This window comes from Lampris incognitus, chromosome 17, assembly GCF_029633865.1.
Source record: "Lampris incognitus isolate fLamInc1 chromosome 17, fLamInc1.hap2, whole genome shotgun sequence".
Taxonomy (NCBI): Eukaryota; Metazoa; Chordata; class Actinopteri; order Lampriformes; family Lampridae; genus Lampris; species Lampris incognitus.
In genome coordinates, this window is record NC_079227.1 from 24,641,756 (window position 1) to 24,661,915 (window position 20,160).

Sequence of the window (20,160 nt, forward strand, 5' to 3'; positions counted from 1 at the left end):
ATTTATCAGCAGTATTGATGTCAATGGAGACTTTGGAGAACTGTTTGGAAACTGACAAATCATTTTGTCTGATTGTCTTTTCACTTTTATTTATTTTTTTTAATTTTGTCTACCAATGCTCTTTCTTTAAATGTAACAATTTGAACAAAACCTAGTCTAGTTTTTAATCATAAAATGTGTCTGTGTTTTAAAATGTCTGCGTCCCACTGGCCTTTTTTTATTAGTTTGTGTTGTTAATTGTATAAGGCAGAGAATTATACTTTTTTTGCTTACAGGGAGAGTACAAGATGCCCCAGGGTAGTCCAACCTTGGGGGTCGTCCCGGGTCGTCCTCTGTGTAGAGTTTGCATGTTCTCCCCGGGTCTGCGTGGGTTTCCTCCAGGGGGCTCCAGTTTCCTCCCACAGTCCAAAGACATGTAAGTCACGTGAATTGGCCATACTAAATTGTCCCTAGGTATGAATGTGTGGGGGTGGGGGGGGGGGCCCTGTGATGGCCTGGCAGCCTGTCCAGGGTGTCTCCCCACCTGCTGCCCAATGACTGCTGGAATAGGCTCCAGCGTCCCTGCGACACTGAGAGCAGGGTAAGTGGTTCGGATAATGGGTGGAATTTTGCTTATAGGGGAGTACTAGATGGAAATAGTTGTCAGACGATACATTGTGGACAAACTGAATATAGTAGGGCTCAGTTATCAAGTATGTTATCAGAGAAACTAAAAACCCATTGTCAGCTTCACTCAGAGGTCCCCCTTGCAACCTATTCTACCAGTCAAGAGTCTCTCTCTTTTTTTTTAAACAAATACACCACTTGCATTTTGGCATGTGAGCATTTCAACATATCAAAATTAAATTTCACTAAGCATTGATGTGCACTCCTTTTGCACACAGTGTAATGTAGTAAATGCACAAGTTAACTCATGAAGCGAGCTGAGCCAAAGAATAGTGTTATAAAAGGATGACTGTTAAGATGAGTAGTGACAGGAGCCTTTTTGAGAGCTTTTTGGTAAACTGGTGGCTTAACTCAAATGGAAATCGTTCTGTATCCATTTCTGTCAAACCCCTGCCCATTTCATCCAACATTCAAGTGATGAGTTTCCTCCACGACAGTTTTAAGAGAAAGCGCTTTCTTTCTCTTCCTTGTTTTTCTTTTTTAATTAGATGTGTTGAGACTGGACCTAACTACCCGCTGCTGCAGGCCGGAGATACGGGAGGGTTACGTTATGGACGGAGCCACACATGTTGCCCCGCCTCTCTTCTTCCACTTGAAACTTGGGATGGAGCTACGTGTTGGGGTTACACGTTTAACTCCACCCAAAATGTAGCCCCGTTCCAACCTCCAGCCAGGGGCTCCTCACTGGACCATGGAAAGGAATGAACTCACTACCAAGGGCCACTTCCAAAGGAGTGTTTAACTACTACTACTACTTTCAGCTGCTCCTGTTAGGGATTGCCACTGCGGATCATCCATTTCCATTTCTTCCTGTCTTCCACATCTTTCTCTGTCACACCAGCCACCTGCATGTCTTCCCTCACCACATCCATAAACCTCCTCTTTGGCCTTCCTGTTTTCCTCTTCCCTAGCAGCTCCATATTCGGCATCCTTCTCCCAATATACCCAGCATCTCTCCTCCACACATGTCCAAGCCATCTCAATCTTGCCTCTCTTGCTTTGTCTCCAAACCGTCCAACTTGAGAGGTCCCTCTAATATAATCGTTCCTAATCCTGTCCTTCTTCATCACTCCCAGTGAAAATCTTAGCATCTTCAACTCTGCCACCTCCAGCTCCGCCTCCTGTCTTTTCGTCAGTGCCACTGTCTCCAAACCATATAACATAGCTGGTCTCACAACCATCTTGTAAACCTTCCCTTCAACTCTTGCTGCTACCTTTCTGTCGCAAATCGCTCCTGACACTCTTCTCCACCCACTCCACCCTGCCTGCACTCTCTTCTTCACCTCTCTCCTGCACTCCCCGTTACTTTGGACAGTTGACCCCAAGTATTTAAACTCATATGCCCTCGTCACCTCTACTCTTTGCAACCTCACCATTCCACTGTCCTCCCTCTCATTCACGCATAGGTATTCCGTCTTGCTTCGACTAACTTTCATTCCTTTTCTCTCCAGTGCATACCTCCACCTCTCCAGGCTCCCTTCAACCTGCACCTTACTTTTGATACAGATCACAATGTCATCCGCAAACATCATAGTCCACAGAGACTCCTGCCTGATCTTATCCGTCAACCTCTCCATCACCATTGCAAACAAGAATGGGCTCAGAGCCGATCCTTGATGTAATCCCACCTCCACCTTGAACCCATCTGTCATTCCTACCATACACCTACCATACACCTCTCCTCACACTTCCCTCATACATATTCTGCACCACTCCTACATACTTCTCTGCAACTTCCGACTTCCTCATACAATACCACACCTCTCTCGGCACCCTGTCATGTGCTTTCTCTAAATCTACAAAGACACACTCTAACTCCTTCTGGCCTTCTCTATACTTCTCAGTCAACATTCTCAAAGCAAACATCACATCTGTGGTGCTCTTTCATGGCAGGAAACCATACTGCTGCTCACCAATCATCACCTGTCCTCTTAACCTAGCTTCTATTAGTCTTTCCCATATTTTCATGCTGTGGCTGATCAACTTTATACCTCTGTAGTTGCGACAGTTCTGCACATCGCCCTTATTCTTGAAAATCGGTACCAGTATGCTTCTTCTCCACTCCTCAGGCATCCTCTCACTTCCCAAGATTGTGTTAAACAATCTAGTGAAAACTCCACTGCCATCTCTCCTAAACATCCCCATGCCTCCACAGGTATGTCATCAGGATCAACTGCCTTTCCACTCTTCATCTAAAGGAGTGTTTAAGGCCCTCCAAAAAATTTTCTGTTTTTGTTTTTTTGAGAAATTCAAAAACAAAGTTAGAATTTTCTTAATTAATGTTGTCACGTTAAAAAATAAGCAGGCTATATCAGAATGTCATAACACAGCCAGAAGGTGCGTTGGCATTTTGAAAATGTCTTCAAAAATGCAAAATTTTATTAAGTATAGCTGCGTCAACATTTGAAACTGTCTGATTTGTACACGTTACAGGCAAGTCATTTGGCCGTGGCTGAAACGATGAGATCCCTTCTGAATAGATAGCTTTTGGACTCTCTCTCGCAATTTGCCGTAATTCTCAACGTACCGTACCGAAACGGATTTCGAAATTCCCACCTTATTCGCGAGGAACATAAAACCTGTTTCTTCTTTCCTCTCTCCCGCCTTACTGCTCCGGATTGGCATTTACGCGGGGGGCCTCTGTCGGCCTGCTGCAGGAGGGCCCACTGGCCCCTTGTGGTTTGGCTCCTCCCACTGCGAGCACAACACTACCGCCTGGTTAGAGAGACTACGAGACTACGAGACGGCGGGCAGGGGTGGTAGACGAGGCTGTGCACATCGGTGTACAAGGGTGAGGACGTTTTATATTTCCAACTGACTATTAAAAAATGTGTTTGGTTTATATTGATTCCCGTTTGGGACGGATTTGCCGAATGAATTTGTTCAATATGATTATAGATGACTATAGATCTACTCGGCGAAAATACCAGATTTGCGATAAAATTACTGCCAGCATTTTTTAGGAGGGGGGCGGGAGTAGCATTGTTTATATTGATAAATGATGGACGTATCGGCCATTAATGGCTTTTGACAGGAAATTACCATCGGGGCAGTATAGCGAGGGTGCGTTCAAGCTGCTTGTGTTGGTCCAGCGTGGTTGGAATTAGTGAGTTGCTTTTTAAACCCAGAAATAGCTGGTTTTAAGTTACAGGAAGCCGGTTACGTGGATAAACGTATAAACGGGTGTAGTGTTTTTAGTTTGGCTGTATCGTCGATAGCGCTTATGAACTCAAGGCTGGGGATGCTCCGTGTAGTTGACTACTGCTTGCATCTGCCTTCGCCTGTACAACCGCCCAAGTACTGTATGGATGCCCCCCCCCCCCTCACTTACTTCCGTCAGGCGGCAGCGCGTGTGCAGCCCAGTGTCACGCCAAAGCGTGTGATACAACCGCCGGTCCAACGTGTCAAGTGTCACGGGTTGCCTCGCTCAGGCGTGGAAAGTACGAGCGTGTATGGAGGTGCAGTGCGCGAATGCCAGCAACTCCCCACGGAGAAGAATACACGTTGGACCAGCGAGTGTATTACACGCTTTGGCGTGATACCGTGTGTGTGTGTGTGTGTGTGTGTGTGTGTGTGTGTGTGTGTGTGTGTGTGTGTGTGTGTGTGTGTGTGTGTGTGTGTGTGTGTCCCCGTCCGCGGCTAATCTCGCAAACTGTTGGAGCCATCTGTCTATTTTATGTTAGATATTGCTGGCAGTTTCCCCTTCTAACCTCAATAGCTTCATGTAAACGGAACCGATTGTTTTCAGGTTGGGTATTGTAGCGAATTCTGGGGGCAGTCGGGAACCCCCGCAGCCGTGACGCGGATCTCCCGCACCACGGCCGACTACGTTAACAAGTCAACTAAAGGGTCCGACCCGTTAGCCAACCGGCTAGCGAGTCTACTCATTCATACTAGTTACACTACCCCCCTCTTTCGGGAAGCGCGTCCCCGCGCTTCAGCATACCAACTCCCTCACGCCTCTGGGCGCACGCTCTTCTGATGGCCTCACGGTCTCACCATCCCACTTCTGACGCCAATGTAGAGAATTCAGGGGGCAGCCGGGACGCGAACCCGGGTCTCCAGCAGCACAGGCGACTACGTTAACCAGTCGACTAAAGGGTCTGACCCGTTAGCTAACCGACTAGTGAGTCTAATCATTCATTGTCGTTACATTAGTCGCCCTTGGTGCGGGAGACCCGGGTTCCCGGCTGCCCTCTGAATTCGCTACATTTGGTGTCAGAAGTGGGATGGTGAAACCGTGAGGCCATCAGAAGCGCGTGCGCCCAGAGGCATGAGGGAGCTGATATGCTGAAGCGCGGGGAAGTGCTTCCCAAAGGAGGGGGATCGTGTAACGACTATGGATAACTAGACTCTAACCCATTGGCTAACGGGTCGGACCCTTTAGTTGACTGACTAACGCTGTCGTCCATGGTGAGGGAAATCCGGGTTCGCGTCCTGGCTACGGTGGTTCCTGGCTGCCCCCAAAGTCGCTATATTGGTGTCAGAAGTGGGATGGTGAAACCATGAGGCCATCGGAAGCGCGTGCGCCTAGAGGCGTGACATAGCTAATACGCTGAAGCACGGGAACGTGCTTCCTGAAGGAGGGGGGTAGTTTAATGACAACGAATGACTAGACTCGCTAGCCAACTGGCTGACAGGTGGGGCCCTTCAGTTGACTGGTTAGCGCAGCCCGTTGTGCGGGCGACCTGGGTTTGTGTCCCGGCTGCCCCCTGAATTCGCTACAATATTGTAGAGGAAAATGCAGCCGATGTTTAACAGTCTTGTTCAATTCAACAGCTTCAGCGGTTGTGACTGAATCGCAAATTAACTTCATTGAATATCAGTCTAAGTAGCAAAAACGGAGAAAAAAAACCCATTTACTCTTAAGTAGCGCTTCTCGGGAGTTTGTTGGGACCGTCATAAGAGTGCTATTTACTTATATTCAACTTGCAGTAACTGTTTATTTATCAAAACAACTCGGACCTCAAAACAACTCAGACCAATTACTCTATGATTAATGATTCTCCCTCTACCGCTACCTTTCACAGCCATTGGATTTCCTCTCGCTTATGTTTTATATATTATAATGGCGATTTTATATTACAATTGGCTTTTGTTGTAGCTGTCAGTTTTCAACATATCAAATTCAAACCACTTAACTATCTCACCTCTAGTTCATGAGTTTAACTGGCTGTTAAAAAGCCTAAAACCAGATGTCAGTTCAGTAATCCCTGATTATGACTATTACATGGGTTTTTTTTTCAGCAGCTTTATCAATTCAAAATGATATCCAATCACCTCTCATATGTTATTCAGGTCATCCAAAGGAGTTGAATCAAGTGCAACTGGACTTGGTATATATCCGTGAAGACGTTTCGCCTCTCATCCAAGAGGCTTCCTCAGTTCATGCCTTTCTGACTAGACCAAGCTAGTCTGACTGGCTCCGATGGCGAAGGGCGCGGCTGGACATCGGAGCACAAGAGAGCCACGCATATCAATAGCTCCGATAACGACGGGCGCGGCCAAACATCGGTACACAAAAGAGCCACTCATATCTATGGCTCTGTTAGCGATGGGCGTTTGTAAACATCGGGACACAAAGAGCCATGGACATCTATAGCTCTGACCAACGACTCCAAGAGGATAAATTCTGAGTCTCATCACCAGCCAGTCAGACTAGCTTCGTCTAGTCAGAAAGGCACGAACTGAGGAAGCCTCTTGGATGAGAGGCGAAACGTCTTCACGGATATATACCAAGTCCAGTTGCACTTGATTCAACTCCTTTGGATAACCATGACCTGGATGAATGAGAACATTCACAGACACGTTATTCAGGTCCTCTCACAAGTTTCAACAGCTTTTAGCTTGTCAAAAAAAGCCTTTATTAAGAGTCATATGATCCCTCGGGACAGAGGTCAGCTAGAGAGCATCCTGACCAGCTGTATCACTGTCTGACATGGGAACTGCAAGGCTTCCGACCAAAAATCGCTACAGCAGATAGTGAAGACAGCTGGAAAGATCATAGGAACTGCTCTCTCATCCATCCAGGCCATCTATGACGCATGGTGTACCCAGAAGGCTCTCAACATTGTGAAGGACCCCACCCACCCTCCTTCCCACAGCTACTTCACCCTCCTACCCTCTGGCAGGAGGTACCGGAGCATCCATGCTGCCTCCACTAGACTATGCAATAGTTTCATTCCTCGGGCTGTGAGGTTCCTCAACAGCCTGAACATTTAGACCTTCCACAAAATTACTTTTTGACCATATTTCTCACTGTCCGTGTCACGTGTGCTTGTGGTGTTTTAGGTCTTTGAAGTGAATTTTGCTTTTAATACACTAAATATTTATAGTGTGTTATTTGTTTTTATGCGACACTGTGGTCCTTGTGAAACATAATTTCATTCCCTTGTATGTATGAGACAAGGGAGGCAATGACAAAACTAGTCTAAGTCTAATGCCAATCTTAGTGGCTTAATTATGAGAGTTTCCAATTTATATTTTGAATGGCTTTTTCAGTTCAAACGATCTTCTACTACTACTACTTTCGGGCTGCTCTCGTTAGGGGTCACCACAGCGGCTCATCCGTTTCCATCTCCTCCTGTCCTCTGCATCTTCCTCTGTCATGCCAGCCACCTGCATGTCCTTCCTCACCACATCCATAAACCTCCTCTTTGGCCGTCCTGTTTTCCTCTTCTCTGGCAGCTCCATATTCAGCATCCTTCTCCCAATATACCCAGCATCTCTCCTCCATACATGTCCAAACCATCTCAATCTTGCCTCTCTTGCTTTGTTTTCAAACTGTCCAACCTGAGCTGTCCTTCTAATTTACTCATTCCTAATACTGTCCTTCATCACTCCCAATGAAAAGCTTAACATCTTCAACTCTGCCACCTGCTGCTCCACCTCCTGTCTTTTCATCAGTGCCACTGTCTCCAAACCGTACAACGTCGCTGGTCTCACTACCATCTTGTTAACCTTCCCTTTAACTCTTGCTGGTACTCTTGTGTCGCAAGTAACTCCTGACACTCTCTTCACCCACTCCACCCTGCCTGCACTCTCTTCTTCACCACTCTTCCACACTCCCGGTTACTTTGAACAGATGACCCCAAGTATTTAAACTCATCTACCTTCATCACCTCTACTCCTTGCATCCACACCATTCTGCTGTCCTCCCTCTCGTTCACCGTTCACGCATATGTATGCCGCCTTGCTCCTACTGACTTTCATTCCTCTTCTCTCCAGTGCATACCTCCACCTGCTCCCTACTGTGAAAGTTGTAAGAGGATCTGAATAACAAATGAGAGGTGATTTGATATGCATATCTTTGAATATATCTTTATCTTTTGAATTGATAAAGCTGTTGAAAAAATGCAAAGAATAGTCATAATTAGGGATTATTGGTGTGATTTTAGGCTTTTTAACAGTTGGTAAAACTCATAAACCAGATGCAAAATAGTTAAGAGGTGTTTTGAAGTTATGTTGAAAACTGACAGCTACTACAAAAGCTAATTGTAATATGAAACGGCCATTATATAATATATAAAACATAGGCTAGTGGCAGTTCAACAGCTGTGAAAAGGTAGAGAGAGAATCATTAATCATAGAATAATTGGTCTGGGTTGTTTTGATAAATAAAATAAGTTCTTGCAAGTTCAGTATACGTAAACAGCACTTTTATGATGGTGCCTACATACTTCCGTAGACATTCAACGAAGTTAATTTGCGATTACGTCACAACCGCTGAAGCTGTTGAACTGAACAAGACTGAAACATCGGCTGCATTTTCCTCTATAATATAAAACCAACCTGAAAACAATCGGTTCTGCTTACGTTAAGCTGTTGAGGTTAGAAGGGGAAACTATCCTGTCAGTGAACACTGAATATAAAACCAATTTCACCGCGGTTTGATTCATGTGATAGGAAAACCAAGATGTTTACACACATTTTAAGTCTTTTAATAAGGGCTTTGAAACAATGATAGTCTGATCTCTGTCAGGCAGCATAGTTCTGCAGTGGTTAGCACGGTCGCCTCACCGCAAGAAGGTCCTTGGTTCGAACTCTGGGGTGGTCCAACCGTGGGGGTCATCCTCTATGGGGAGTTTTCATGTTCTCCCCGTGCCGTGCCTGCGTTGGTTTTCTCCTGGTGCTCCGGTTTTGTCCCACAGTCCAAAGACACGTAGGTCAGGTGAATCGGCCGCACTAAATTGTCCCTAGGTCATGTGTCAGCCCTGTGATGGCCTGCCTGCCGCCCAATGACTGCTGGGATAGGCTCCAGCATCCTGTGACCCCGATTGGGATAAGTGGCTTGGATAATGGATGAATGGATGGATGATCTCTGTCATTTTATGTCAGATTTGGTCGCATTCGTGTGAGGCTCCACCTAGGCGGCTGTACATCCACAGACTGACAGGCAAAACGTTTTTATTGGGTAGATTGTTTTAGCTTGAGTGCTACATATTAACGACTTTCTTTTTCCATATTTCTGGTTCAATCGACTTGGGCTCTGCGCTGAAGTCTTACAATGGCAGGAAAAACACTGGTTTGTCTGTCCATGTGTGCGTGTAGTTCCTTTCTCTCGGTAGGTGAAAAAGGAGTTTTTCTTCAAGTTTGAACAACAGAAAGGGGGAGATACGTCCACCTGGTGGAGATCTGCACTCTGCTGAGTGCACTCCTCTTTTGCGAATGATACTAAGCAGCTTGCAATATCACGCGGAAACCAGGCTTGCACATTCACACAGAGGGCCATTCATGCTCGAGTTTTCTCAAGCGTGTGCAAGCTTCCTAACAGCCAAAGTACACTTCGCAGTATCCCCACGCTGGACAAACAGTCTGATCTAAAACCCTGTTAACGGTCCAAATTCATTTTCTAGCTTGAAGTGAATTCCCTAAATGCGGAAAGCTTCTGATGTGAGTTTGTTTTATTCCTCGCCAAGTAAGTTTGCAGATGATAGCAATTTGATTGGGGATGCACAACACACACAAGACAAAGACATAAACAAGATGTGTAAACAGAAAGGAAAATAACTTCTTACCTAACTATTTGAGAGAGCATATCTTCATCTTCATAAAGTGGGAATTTCTGATTATCTAAATAACAGCCTGTTATGAAATGAATAAAATTGAACTGTTTTGCCCTCTGGTAACACAAAATCAGTCAGAACATGAATGTTTTATTTGCATAGTAAATTTACACAAGCTAAAAACTTGGCTTGGTGGGTTGCTCACACGAAACATGTAGACCTACATGTAACACAGCATTATAATAAAGTAGTAAATCTCAACAAGTTTATCAACTAGAAAAAAAGGAAATAGCGGGTCTCTATGGTGCTATATAGTTTTCATTCAAGAATATTGAAGCCATATTAACTGTAATATTTTGGGTTTAGTCTTCCCCACTTTTTTAAGAGCTTTTTGTGAGCTTCATATTATTGTTGCTGCAGCAGAAACACTCGCCCTCTATCTGTATTCTTAATTTGTGGCCATTGCATTTAAAATCAACTGCAGGCCCAGGCAAACTGGCTTTGAATTAAATCTGTCATACGAAAATAAACCCATTTGGCAGATAGACACATCTGATTGCTTCGCATATGTTGTTTTTGTCGTTTCCGACAGGTGACAGGAGTTATTTTGATATGGATGGCGTCAGTAATTGTACACCCTGGATAGCACTGTCCGAGTCACTCAGCAGAAAATGACTCAGAGAAATGGAGAAAGAGGGACAAGTGACTGTTGCCTTCACATGGAGACCACCAAGGTCCACAAGCGGGCTAATGGTGTGGACCAGGAGAGGGAGAGAGGGGCTAGCAACTGTGACCCTGGTGAGGCGGGGAGTACCATTTATGACTCCCAGGACTCCTCGCCGATGCCAGGGGCAGTCACTGCCCCTGATGGGGGCTGGGGCTGGGTGGTGCTTGTTGCCACCATCATAGTTCTGGCTCTGACCCTTGCCTTCCCCTCCTGCATTGGAATCTTCTACACGGACTTGCAGAAAGAGTTCCATGCCACCAACAGTGAGACCTCGTGGGTGCCCTCTATAATGACATCGGTGCTTCATGCAGGAGGTATTGTCTATAGACCAATCAACCCAGCACCAATACCTCCAATTAGAAAACATAAAAATATATGATGTTTACTTTCTCTGAAACCTTCAGCAGACATCTGCGCTAGATGCCGTATACAAGGTGTGCAGTATGTATAAAATGTATATGCAGTAAGTATAGAATTTTAAAATCATAATTTATTAAATTATTCCCTATACCCCCCTAATCAAATTCAAGGTTTGTGGTAGGTTGAGCCTATCTTAGTAGACACTGAGCTGAAGGCAGGAACACTACCTAGACGGTGTTAATCCATTGCAGATTAAAATTAAAATTTGATAATGAGTCTTTATTTCCCAAAGCATTAACAGAAGATGTAATCTGGTGAAACACATTACATGGTCCATAAGCGACTTATCTATGACATGTCACTCTTACACCTGCATGAGGGAAAACTGAGTCTTTATCAAGTGGCTGTTGCTCTAGAAAATACCAGCATCCTTTTAAAAGGTGTGCCTCAGAGCATTACATAACGAGTATGAAATACAGAAGTAAGGTTGGCCATACAAAAGTGTTTCACTGATGCCAAGGGGAAGTTAAAATTAAGTTAAATATAAATCCTCCTGGGGGGGATCCAGGTAGCGTAGCAGTCTATCCCGTTGCCTACCAACACGGGGATCTCTGGTTCGAATCCCCATGTTAGCTCCTGCCTTGGTCAGGCGTCACTACCGACACAACTGGCTGTGTCTGCGGATGGAAAGCCGGATGTGGGTATGTGTCCTGGTCGCTGCACTAGCGCCTTCTCTGGTCAGTCGGGGTGCCTGTTCGGGACTGGGGGGAATAGTGTGATCCTCCCATGTGCTACATCCCCCTGGTGAAAATCCTCACTGTCAGGTGAAAAGAAGCAGCTGGCGACTCCACGTGTATCAGAGGAGACGTGGTAGTCTGCAGCCCTCCCCGGACCGGCGGGGGGTGGAGCAGTGACCAGGACAGCTTGGAAGAGTGGGGTAATTGGCCGGGTACAATTGGGGAGAAAAACGGAGGGGAAAATCCAAAAGGAAAAAAATAAAAATAAATAAGTGTGTGTGTGTGTGTGTGTGTGTGTGTGTGTGTGTGTGTGTGTGTGTGTATGTATGTATGTGTGTGTATATATATATATATATATATATATATATATATATATCTCAATCCTCCTCCTATTGTTACAACTGCTGCAACTACTATTAATAATCTTCTTTTTTTCGGCTGCTCCCGTTAGGAGTCGCCACAGTAGATCATCCATTCCCATCTCTTCCTGTCCTCTGCATCTTCCTCTGTCATGCCAGCCACTTGCATGTCCTCCTTCACCACATTCATAAACCTCCTCATTGGCCTTCCTCTTTAACTCTTCCCTGGCAGCTCCGTACTCACCATCCTTCTCCTAATATATCATCTCTCCTCTGCACATGTCTCACTACTATTAATAATGCTATTAGTTAATACTGTGACCAGAGACCATGGTCCACCCAGAAAAAACAAAAACAAAAAACGATGTCTGTGTGTCTTAGAGAAAATATTTAGTTTTGCCAAGTTTTAGAACCTCACAAAATCATAAACTCAAACACATGAAATGTTTAAGTAACAATCCATCCGTCCATTATCCAAACCACTTATCCTGCTGTCAGGGTCGCAGGGATGCTGAAGCCTACACTTGAACAACTAAATTATTTCAGTCATGTACTGATAATTGAGGCAAGCTGTGGGGTCAAGCAAAGAGGATTGTCGAATTAAGGCAGTTTCCTCGTCGTTTCTATGTAAGATTTTGTTTTTAATGCTCGAGGTGGAATTTAACCCAAAGGACATTACGCTGTCTCTACAGGTCCTCTTTGCAGTGTGTTTGTGGAAAAATTCGGGTGCAGAGCAACAGTCATGTTCGGTGGAGTTCTGAGTGGAATTGGAATGGCTGCAAGTTCATTCACTCAATCCATCATTCAGATATACATCACTGCCGGGGTTATTACAGGTGAGTGATAACAGACACATTGGCAAAGGTAATGCTAGTCTTCATGACCATGTTTGTAATCGATTCATGCTAAGAGATTAAAGTCGAACCCATCCCAAAGCTGCTCCTAGCTACATGGCTGCCCACTGTTTCCAGTGTGTGTGTTGGGGGCGGGTTAAATGCAGAGGATGAATTTCCCCACGGGGATCAATAAAGTACGTCTTATCTCATCTCATCGTGTCTCATCAGAATCAACATTATATAGACTGGGCTGTGACCCCATTGCAAACCTACTGCTTTTTCTCTGAACAGTCCTGATCCCAATCAACCTGGATGCCGTTTTGGCACTAGAAGGCGTTTACCATTGCAAAGCAGCCAGAGAGTCACCTGTCAATCAACTTGTGTGCCAGTGTTAGCAAAACGTGAATTAGCTACACACTTACCCATCTGGACTTGTCATTACAGATAGCAAGCTTAAACAGGGAGATGGATAGGGAGATGGAAAGCACTTGCTTTAGCTCTTTTTCCTCTATCTTTGTTGTACAACAGTTCCGTTCAGAAGACCTGCCAAGGCCATTGTTATGTAGGACGTTTTTCTGCTAAGAGTTGAACATTTTTATCTTAAGGCACTCAAAGCATTTCCTGTGAATCGAAAGGCGCGCTGGGCGGACAAAAAGCAAGGACCCCATGGTGCTTAGACAGCGGGAAAAAAAATGCTTCAATTCCCTGGAAAACAATGAGAAAAGGCCCTTTTCATTGCTGAAAACGTGTCCGATGTAATCGTAGCCTTAGGACTACATATATTCATTTAGTACAGTGAATATCAATTTTGTATTTCCATAACCTGACAAAAGAACACTTGCGTCTTATCTACATAATTGAATTTTTTTTTTTATCCATAAACACGTACTTATTTTCCAACTCTCTTTTCCAGCTCTAAATTTTCCAATTCTAAATATAATGCATGATTTACCATCTTCTTTTCTTGTTATAGGCCTAGGGTTCTGCTTCTGCTTCCAACCGGCTGTGACCATCCTAGGACACTATTTTGTTCGTCGACGTGCATTTGCCAATGCCATGTCCTCCACAGGTACGGCCCTGGGCCTGTGTACCTTACCCATCCTGGGTAATTTCCTCCACATGGAGCTAGGTTGGCGGGGAAGCTTCCTAGTTTTGGGGGCAGTTCTCCTCAACTGCTGTGTGTGTGGCGCTGTGATGAGACCCCTGGTGCCCCCTGGACGTCGTGGGCAGCCCCTAATGAACCACACAACGACTCAACCAGAGGAGGAGAAGCAGAAGACGTTGAAGGGGTGGTCAAGGACAATGTTCAGCGGTATTGCGGCTGGCCTGAGGAAACATATGGCCTTCGACCTATTCTGCGGGAACACACACTACCGTGTGTATGTCATAGGCATCACCTGGATGATGCTGGGGTTCGTGGTGTCATTAGTGTACATTGTACCATATGCCACAGCCCACGAGATGGAGCAGGGCAAGGCCGCACTGCTCCTTTCCATCATAGGCATGGTCAATATTATAGTGCGGCCGCCCATCGGTGTCCTCTTCAACCTGCCCTGGTTCAAAGGTAGACACGTGTACGTGTTTGCCTCGGCCCTGTTGGTCAATGGGCTTAGTAACAGTATCTGCTGCATTGGAGCCAGCTTCCCTGTGTTGCTGGCCTTCGTGGTGACCTATGGGCTGTCCATGAGTGTGGTGGGGTCTCTGATGTTTACTGTCCTCATGGATACGGTGGAGATGAGTCGCTTCCCCGCAGCTCTGGGCCTGCTTGCTATCATGGAAAGCATAACGCTACTCATTGGGCCTCCACTGGCAGGTACTGTAAATACAGGGGGTGAAGGTGGTGTGTGTGTGTGTGTGTGTGTGGGGGGGGGGTCTCAGTGTAAAGGGCAGGGAGTGAGTAAAATAAAATGAGCTGCTGAAAGAGGGAGTGACATGGGCTCATTTTTAATCAATCATTTGGATGTTCCATGGTATCGTACATATAGTTTGTCTTATTAGTATTTGTAGTGTTGAGAATCCCAGCTCTATAAACAAGTGTAAGCTTTTGTTTGTAGTTTGGACAATTTCCTGCCATTTAGTGTCAGTGTGCAACAAAGAATTTGTGTGTTTCAAGTGAAAATACTGTGATGTGAGTGCTTGTACTTCCGTCTGTGTGTGGGTTTGCGCATGTGTGTTTTATTTTAAGGCTTCATGCAAAACCACATTAATTCATGCATTCTATGAAAAGCAGCAGGACTAAAGTAGAATGTGTGGCCTCTGTCTCTTAGTTGCTGTAAATAAGAACTTTTTTTAGACAAGTTGAATGGTTAAAGGGAGGGGCTACAGAAACAGCTCTAGCCTTAGCTAAGGAGAGTGTTTGTGCGTGCACACGCGTGTGTGTGTGTGTTACTAGTTGGTATTAGTGACATAAGAAAAAGGGGGGGAAAGGGCACAGGCTGTCATGTTGGAATGCTGCTGCCTTCTCGGATGTCAGATATGTTTCCCCAAACATTTCTGTGGCTACAGAATGAGATCGACCACAACACCAGTTTGCAACAGTGCTGTCAATCAGCACATCCTTTCTTCTTTGGAAAAAAAATAAAAAAGATATATCTAGTACAATAATTTTAACAAATTTCAAGTAGCTATTACATGAGGGGCGGCACAGTGGTAGCGCTTTCACCTCATAGCAAAAAAGTCCTGGGTTTAATTCCCAGCCGGCCGGCCAGGGTCCACTCTGTGTGGAATTTGCATGTTCTCCCGCTGTCTGCGTGGGTTTCCGCCGGGAGCTCCAGTTTCCTCCCACAGTCCAAAGCTATGTAAGTCAGGTGAATTGGAGATATTAAATTGCCCCTAGGTATGAATATGTGCATGAATGTCTGTGTCTGCTCTGTGATGGACTGGTGACCCGTCCAGGGTGTTTCCCTGCCTTCCGCCTAATGAGTGCTGGGATAGGCTCCAGCATCCCGTGACCCTAATTAGGAAGTGGCTTGGAAAATAAAAAGTAATGTATTAAATGCTTGAGGGGAGGGGGGTGGAATAAACCTCAGATTGATAGAATTGAAAATGTTAAAAAAAAAAGACAACTAAAAAAGTTCTTTGTTCTGCCTGTCTTTTCCTCTGCCTGCATTTTAGTGATGGACGACATTAATAACATTCTTCTTGTTGTTGGCAGGAATGCTGGTGGACAGCACAGGGCGATACTTCCATGTATTCTTGGCCTGCAGTGTTATTGTTGCCTCATCTGCCCTGTTCATCATAGTTTCATTTTATTGGCTGGGGAAAAGGGACAAGAAGACGTCAAAACAGGGGCAGTTTTCAGCGCAGACAGACCAGTCAAGACCCGCTGACACGGCTCCCCGGTGTCAGTACAGCAGTGTGCCAACAGAGGGAGACAAAGACAAGACCTCAGACTCTGAGACCGTCACAAGGCTCTGATAGCCTCGCCTCATCCTTGGGTCAAATAGTACTTACAAGTAATTTGCAGGTTGGTTAAAAGCTAGCGTGCTCGTGTTGTTTTTTTTTCCAGTTTTCATTGATTTCTATGGGCTATTGCCTGCTTATTATTGGGTGTCCTGTGGATGCAGTGCACCTACAACCACCTAGTAATGTCCTAGCAATTAATTAGCAGCCATTGTTAAACATTTTGCAACCACCTTGTTACTACCTGGCAAACCCGTTCAGCTTCCCCACACATATTCCCTCTTTAAATGTACTTTCTAGTTCCTATTATTTTGTTATCTGGCTTGATGTATCAGGTGGGTGTCCCTTATAGGACAATACAATTGTCAGAAAGTGTAAATAATCACAGTAAGGAATATGAAACATTATTCATTATATTTCTCTGTGACAGACAACATTGCTGAGGCTGAAACACAATCTGAACAGTTTTTTTATGACAAGTCATCCCCCAGTCTGGTGCACCAAGCTTGTCACATGCTAAGAACCATTTGCAAATACTATTTGACGAGGATGGACACATACCAAAACAAACTGAGGTACTTATTTGTGTTTATACTGAAGGAGTCACTGAATTGTGATTGTTTTTCACTCTATGTGATAATATGCTGCTTTACTTATCAATGTGATCACACAATCCACCATGACAATGTATGATGCCAAGCCATATATTTAATCCTTCAAAAGGAGTAGTGAGTGGAGGGAAAAAATGCTGTTAGTTATTACAGCACCAAGACGTTAAACATGAGATGCCAAGTCACTTCATAACCAGGTTCAATGGCCCTTGATCACGTGAGCTCATCAAAGGTAGATCCACCAACTTTTTAGACTATTACACTGTTATACACACTGTAATATGTACTGTATATGTTAATTAAACATGCATATCTTTCCTGCTCCTCATACTGTCATGAAATAGTGCCTTTTAAACGTAAAGAATTTTATGTATTTCTATAAGAAATGGGCCGGCCAGTTTCTGTGTTCAGTCCATATGGGGACATTAAAAACTGGCACAGGAGATTAATTAATTAAACAATCAGAGTTCAAATATTTTGTAGGATTAATTTGCAGTCAATAGGACAAGCACATCAGCAGTGTCTGTAAAAAATTGGTTTTTTTATCACCCATTTATTGATGTTTATCTCAATCTGCATTCTGATACATATGAACATGATGTGATTTCACAGAGGACCATGTGCATTATTATTATTATTACTGCTACAAGTGTTTCTACTTAAAGTATACATACTAGTGTTTGAGGACCAGATGGGGCGATCCTGGTTATCAAGACATAGTGTTTGTAAGTAAAGTGTTGTCTTGTAAGAGCCCATTTTCTGCCAAAAAAATTCCAACTGTACTCTGTGTGTGTGTGTGTGTGTGTGTGTGTGTGTGTGTGTGTGTGTGTGTGTGTGTGTGTGTGTGTGTGTGTGTGTTATTCTTTCCATCTCATATTTCCTTTCGTTTGCATAGTTGTTGCCCGTGAGTTGAGGTTAACTTTGAGCCAATTAAGTGTTGGAGCTTTTGCTGCAGCCACTTCAAACATTCAGAATATAGACCCCCCCCACACACACACACGTGGTAGAAGTGCCTTGTTGGTCACCAGTCATTGGCTGCAGCACTCACTAGTAGCTGTGGTTTCAGCATCTGCTCTCTGTGCAGAGCTCCACAAACATGTTTATTTTCTGTCTGAATTCTTTCCACCTGTCAGAAAGTTTGTAATTTTGTGTCACTCTGCACACAGTGCAGCTCAGTTGTCTGCTGTGATTTTTCATTTTATGTTCTGCCTCTCACTTCTTTTTTTGGGGGGGGCTAAGAAGAGTTGTACTCTTTCATTGTAGTTAGGCCATATTGATGAGGAATGGCTTTGAATAAGACCTATCAACTGCTCCTGCTTTATAGGTGTTTGGGTGGCAGTGTAGTGTAATACACACACACACACACACACACACACACACACACACACATATATATATATATGTGTGTGTGTGTGTGTGTGTGTGTGTGTGTGAGATTATTATTATTATACTGAAACACTTTGCTTTAGTTTTGACCTGGAACATTTTGAACAATAGCCTACTTTCCTGTGAGGATTACTATCAGTACAGGAATGAATATGATACAAGTGTGTGAATAAATATTAATGCATCCAAAAACTATCTTAAAAAGTTCCTTTTGTTGTGTAATAGAGCAAATAGAAAATGCATTATCAAAAATGTGTTTTTCTGGAGATACAGATAAAATTATCTAGCATTATTATTTTGTTTTGGTTTTTTTTTCAGATAAAAACTATTTGGTGATCAAGACATGACACTGAAATTACATTGGAGTGTAGTCAGTGACGTTTCTGTACCGAAGGTAGTTCAGTATTTTTTCTAAGGGTTAGTGTTGCTTTTATAAATCATGCCTTTGATACAAATGTATTATTTGTACATTTTGATCATGAACAAAAAGTATTCCAAATGTATCTATCTTCTAAAAGTTGACTAAAGAGAAATGCATTGATAATAAGTGTGTAAAAGGTTGCCTTTTTTCTAGTCCAAGAGTAAACGGTGAGTGCTAAATCCGTTATCTCGCCGTGCGTGTGTTGTTGCACATATAGAGGTTGGTTGTCGTTGCTGTAAATCAGATGCTCGTTCATGAATTAGAATTATATTGTGCCCAAGTATCGGCTACAGGTAGCCAACCCTCTCTTTCTCCCGCTGGTATCTCATGATTTACTCTGGCTTCCAATGACTTGCATGGTAGTACGTAAGGGCACAAGTGGGTATCATGTGACTAGAGCGACAAACAAGCGTGGCAAGTAGCACAAGGCCATATAACCAGGACATAACGTCAGTAGAAGATAAACTTGTTTATGCCCAAAAGTATGATAAGTGATATTCCATCATGTAAGTGTAACCATTATTACGCAGAAAACAGTAGTAGTAGCATGTCAAGACAACCATTAGACTGTCAAAGGGTGATGACTGAAGACATCCTAACGTCATCCTTGCATCGATAGAGGCTCCTGCTCCACCAACATGTCCTGATCAACAAGGTCCCTGATTAGCAGGACATTGACTAACGCAAGTAGATTGTTCACTAGATTTGTAAATGGTCTAAAGACAGGGAGGCTTTTGTCTGATTTTCAGTCACTCTGCAGACCTGACTCAGACTTTGTTGATACGTCAATAAAAGTCTTATTTTGGAGGATCCTCGTCTCATGTACTTTTTTGTTGTTGTTGCAATTTCTCTGTATCACTGGCCACCACACTTGCCAATGACTTGCCCTGGACTCACGGTTTACTCTGGCCTCCAATGGCTTGCCGCCACAAAATGCCCCGTGACCCGTCCTAACTCACTTGGACTGCCCTCCTGTGGGATAAGCTGCTTTGAAATAGTAGTTCAATCCCGTTCGAGTGGGATATTTAACGATAATGATGCTAATTTACACCAGATATTAACTTCGTCTTTCGACACCTACATGGTCCAAAATCCGGCTCACTGTGTAACAAACTGTTGACTTCCGGTCGGCGCGAGGGTTCGATTGAAACTTCCAACGGTTTTTCTTGGGGTTTTTTTCTTCAGTTGGTGATCCACTTTTAGATGTGAACTGATAGAAAACCTTGGGAAATTTGGGGGAAAGGGTTGATCGGTGTAAAATAAAAATAAAAGAATGGATCCGGGAGACGAACGACTGGATTTTCTGCAAGAGATAATTCTCAGGGGGTTCAAATTAACGCAGGACAAGTGGCGAGAGTTCAAAGAGAGGGAGAGCAACGGCGTTATTTTGCTGAGTTTCTTTGACAAGTCTGATTACTCCGTCCTCGTTTTTTCCCTGAACGACGCTTCCCAACTCGTCGCAAGTCTCCGTTTCCCCCGATACATCAAAACTAAAGCTGTATATTTTATCAGGAGGGAGAACAAAGTCCTTACCAAAGACAATATTAAACATCTCATCGTAGGAGAGGTTGCGAAGGAACCCGTGGACGCCATTGTTGCAGTGACACAGCAGGTGAGAAAAACGGCTTTAAATTAGCCAAACGCAGGACG

At 44.2% G+C, this 20,160-nt stretch overlaps 1 protein-coding gene across 3 annotated transcripts; it reads left to right on the plus strand.

The window, feature by feature from the left end:
• Positions 1-3,397: 3,397 nt before the first annotated feature.
• slc16a5a (solute carrier family 16 member 5a) lies at positions 3,398-19,312 on the plus strand. Of its 3 annotated transcripts, none has more exons than XM_056297327.1 (6): positions 3,398-3,457; positions 10,264-10,712; positions 12,547-12,690; positions 13,664-14,503; positions 15,845-16,156; positions 16,523-19,312. In XM_056297327.1, the coding sequence occupies exons 2-5, from the start codon at positions 10,343-10,345 to the stop codon at positions 16,105-16,107; spliced, it is 1,617 nt and encodes a 538-aa protein (XP_056153302.1). In that variant the 5' UTR covers positions 3,398-3,457; positions 10,264-10,342; the 3' UTR covers positions 16,108-16,156; positions 16,523-19,312. The 3 variants fall into 3 exon arrangements, with proteins under 3 accessions (XP_056153302.1, XP_056153300.1, XP_056153301.1); XM_056297326.1 differs by adding an exon at positions 6,697-6,800 and having other exon boundaries at positions 3,417-3,457; positions 15,845-19,312; XM_056297325.1 differs by having other exon boundaries at positions 15,845-19,312.
• Positions 19,313-20,160: the final 848 nt, after the last annotated feature.

Bases quoted from the DNA above. Each gene is read 5' to 3' on its own strand.
- slc16a5a (XM_056297325.1), top strand. From the start codon at position 10,343: ATGACTCAGAGAAATGGAGAAAGAGGGACAAGTGACTGTTGCCTTCAC. The intron at 10,713-12,546 runs GTATTGTCTATA...CTGTCTCTACAG, and splicing joins ATCGGTGCTTCATGCAGGAG to GTCCTCTTTGCAGTGTGTTT. The intron at 12,691-13,663 runs GTGAGTGATAAC...TTCTTGTTATAG, and splicing joins CACTGCCGGGGTTATTACAG to GCCTAGGGTTCTGCTTCTGC.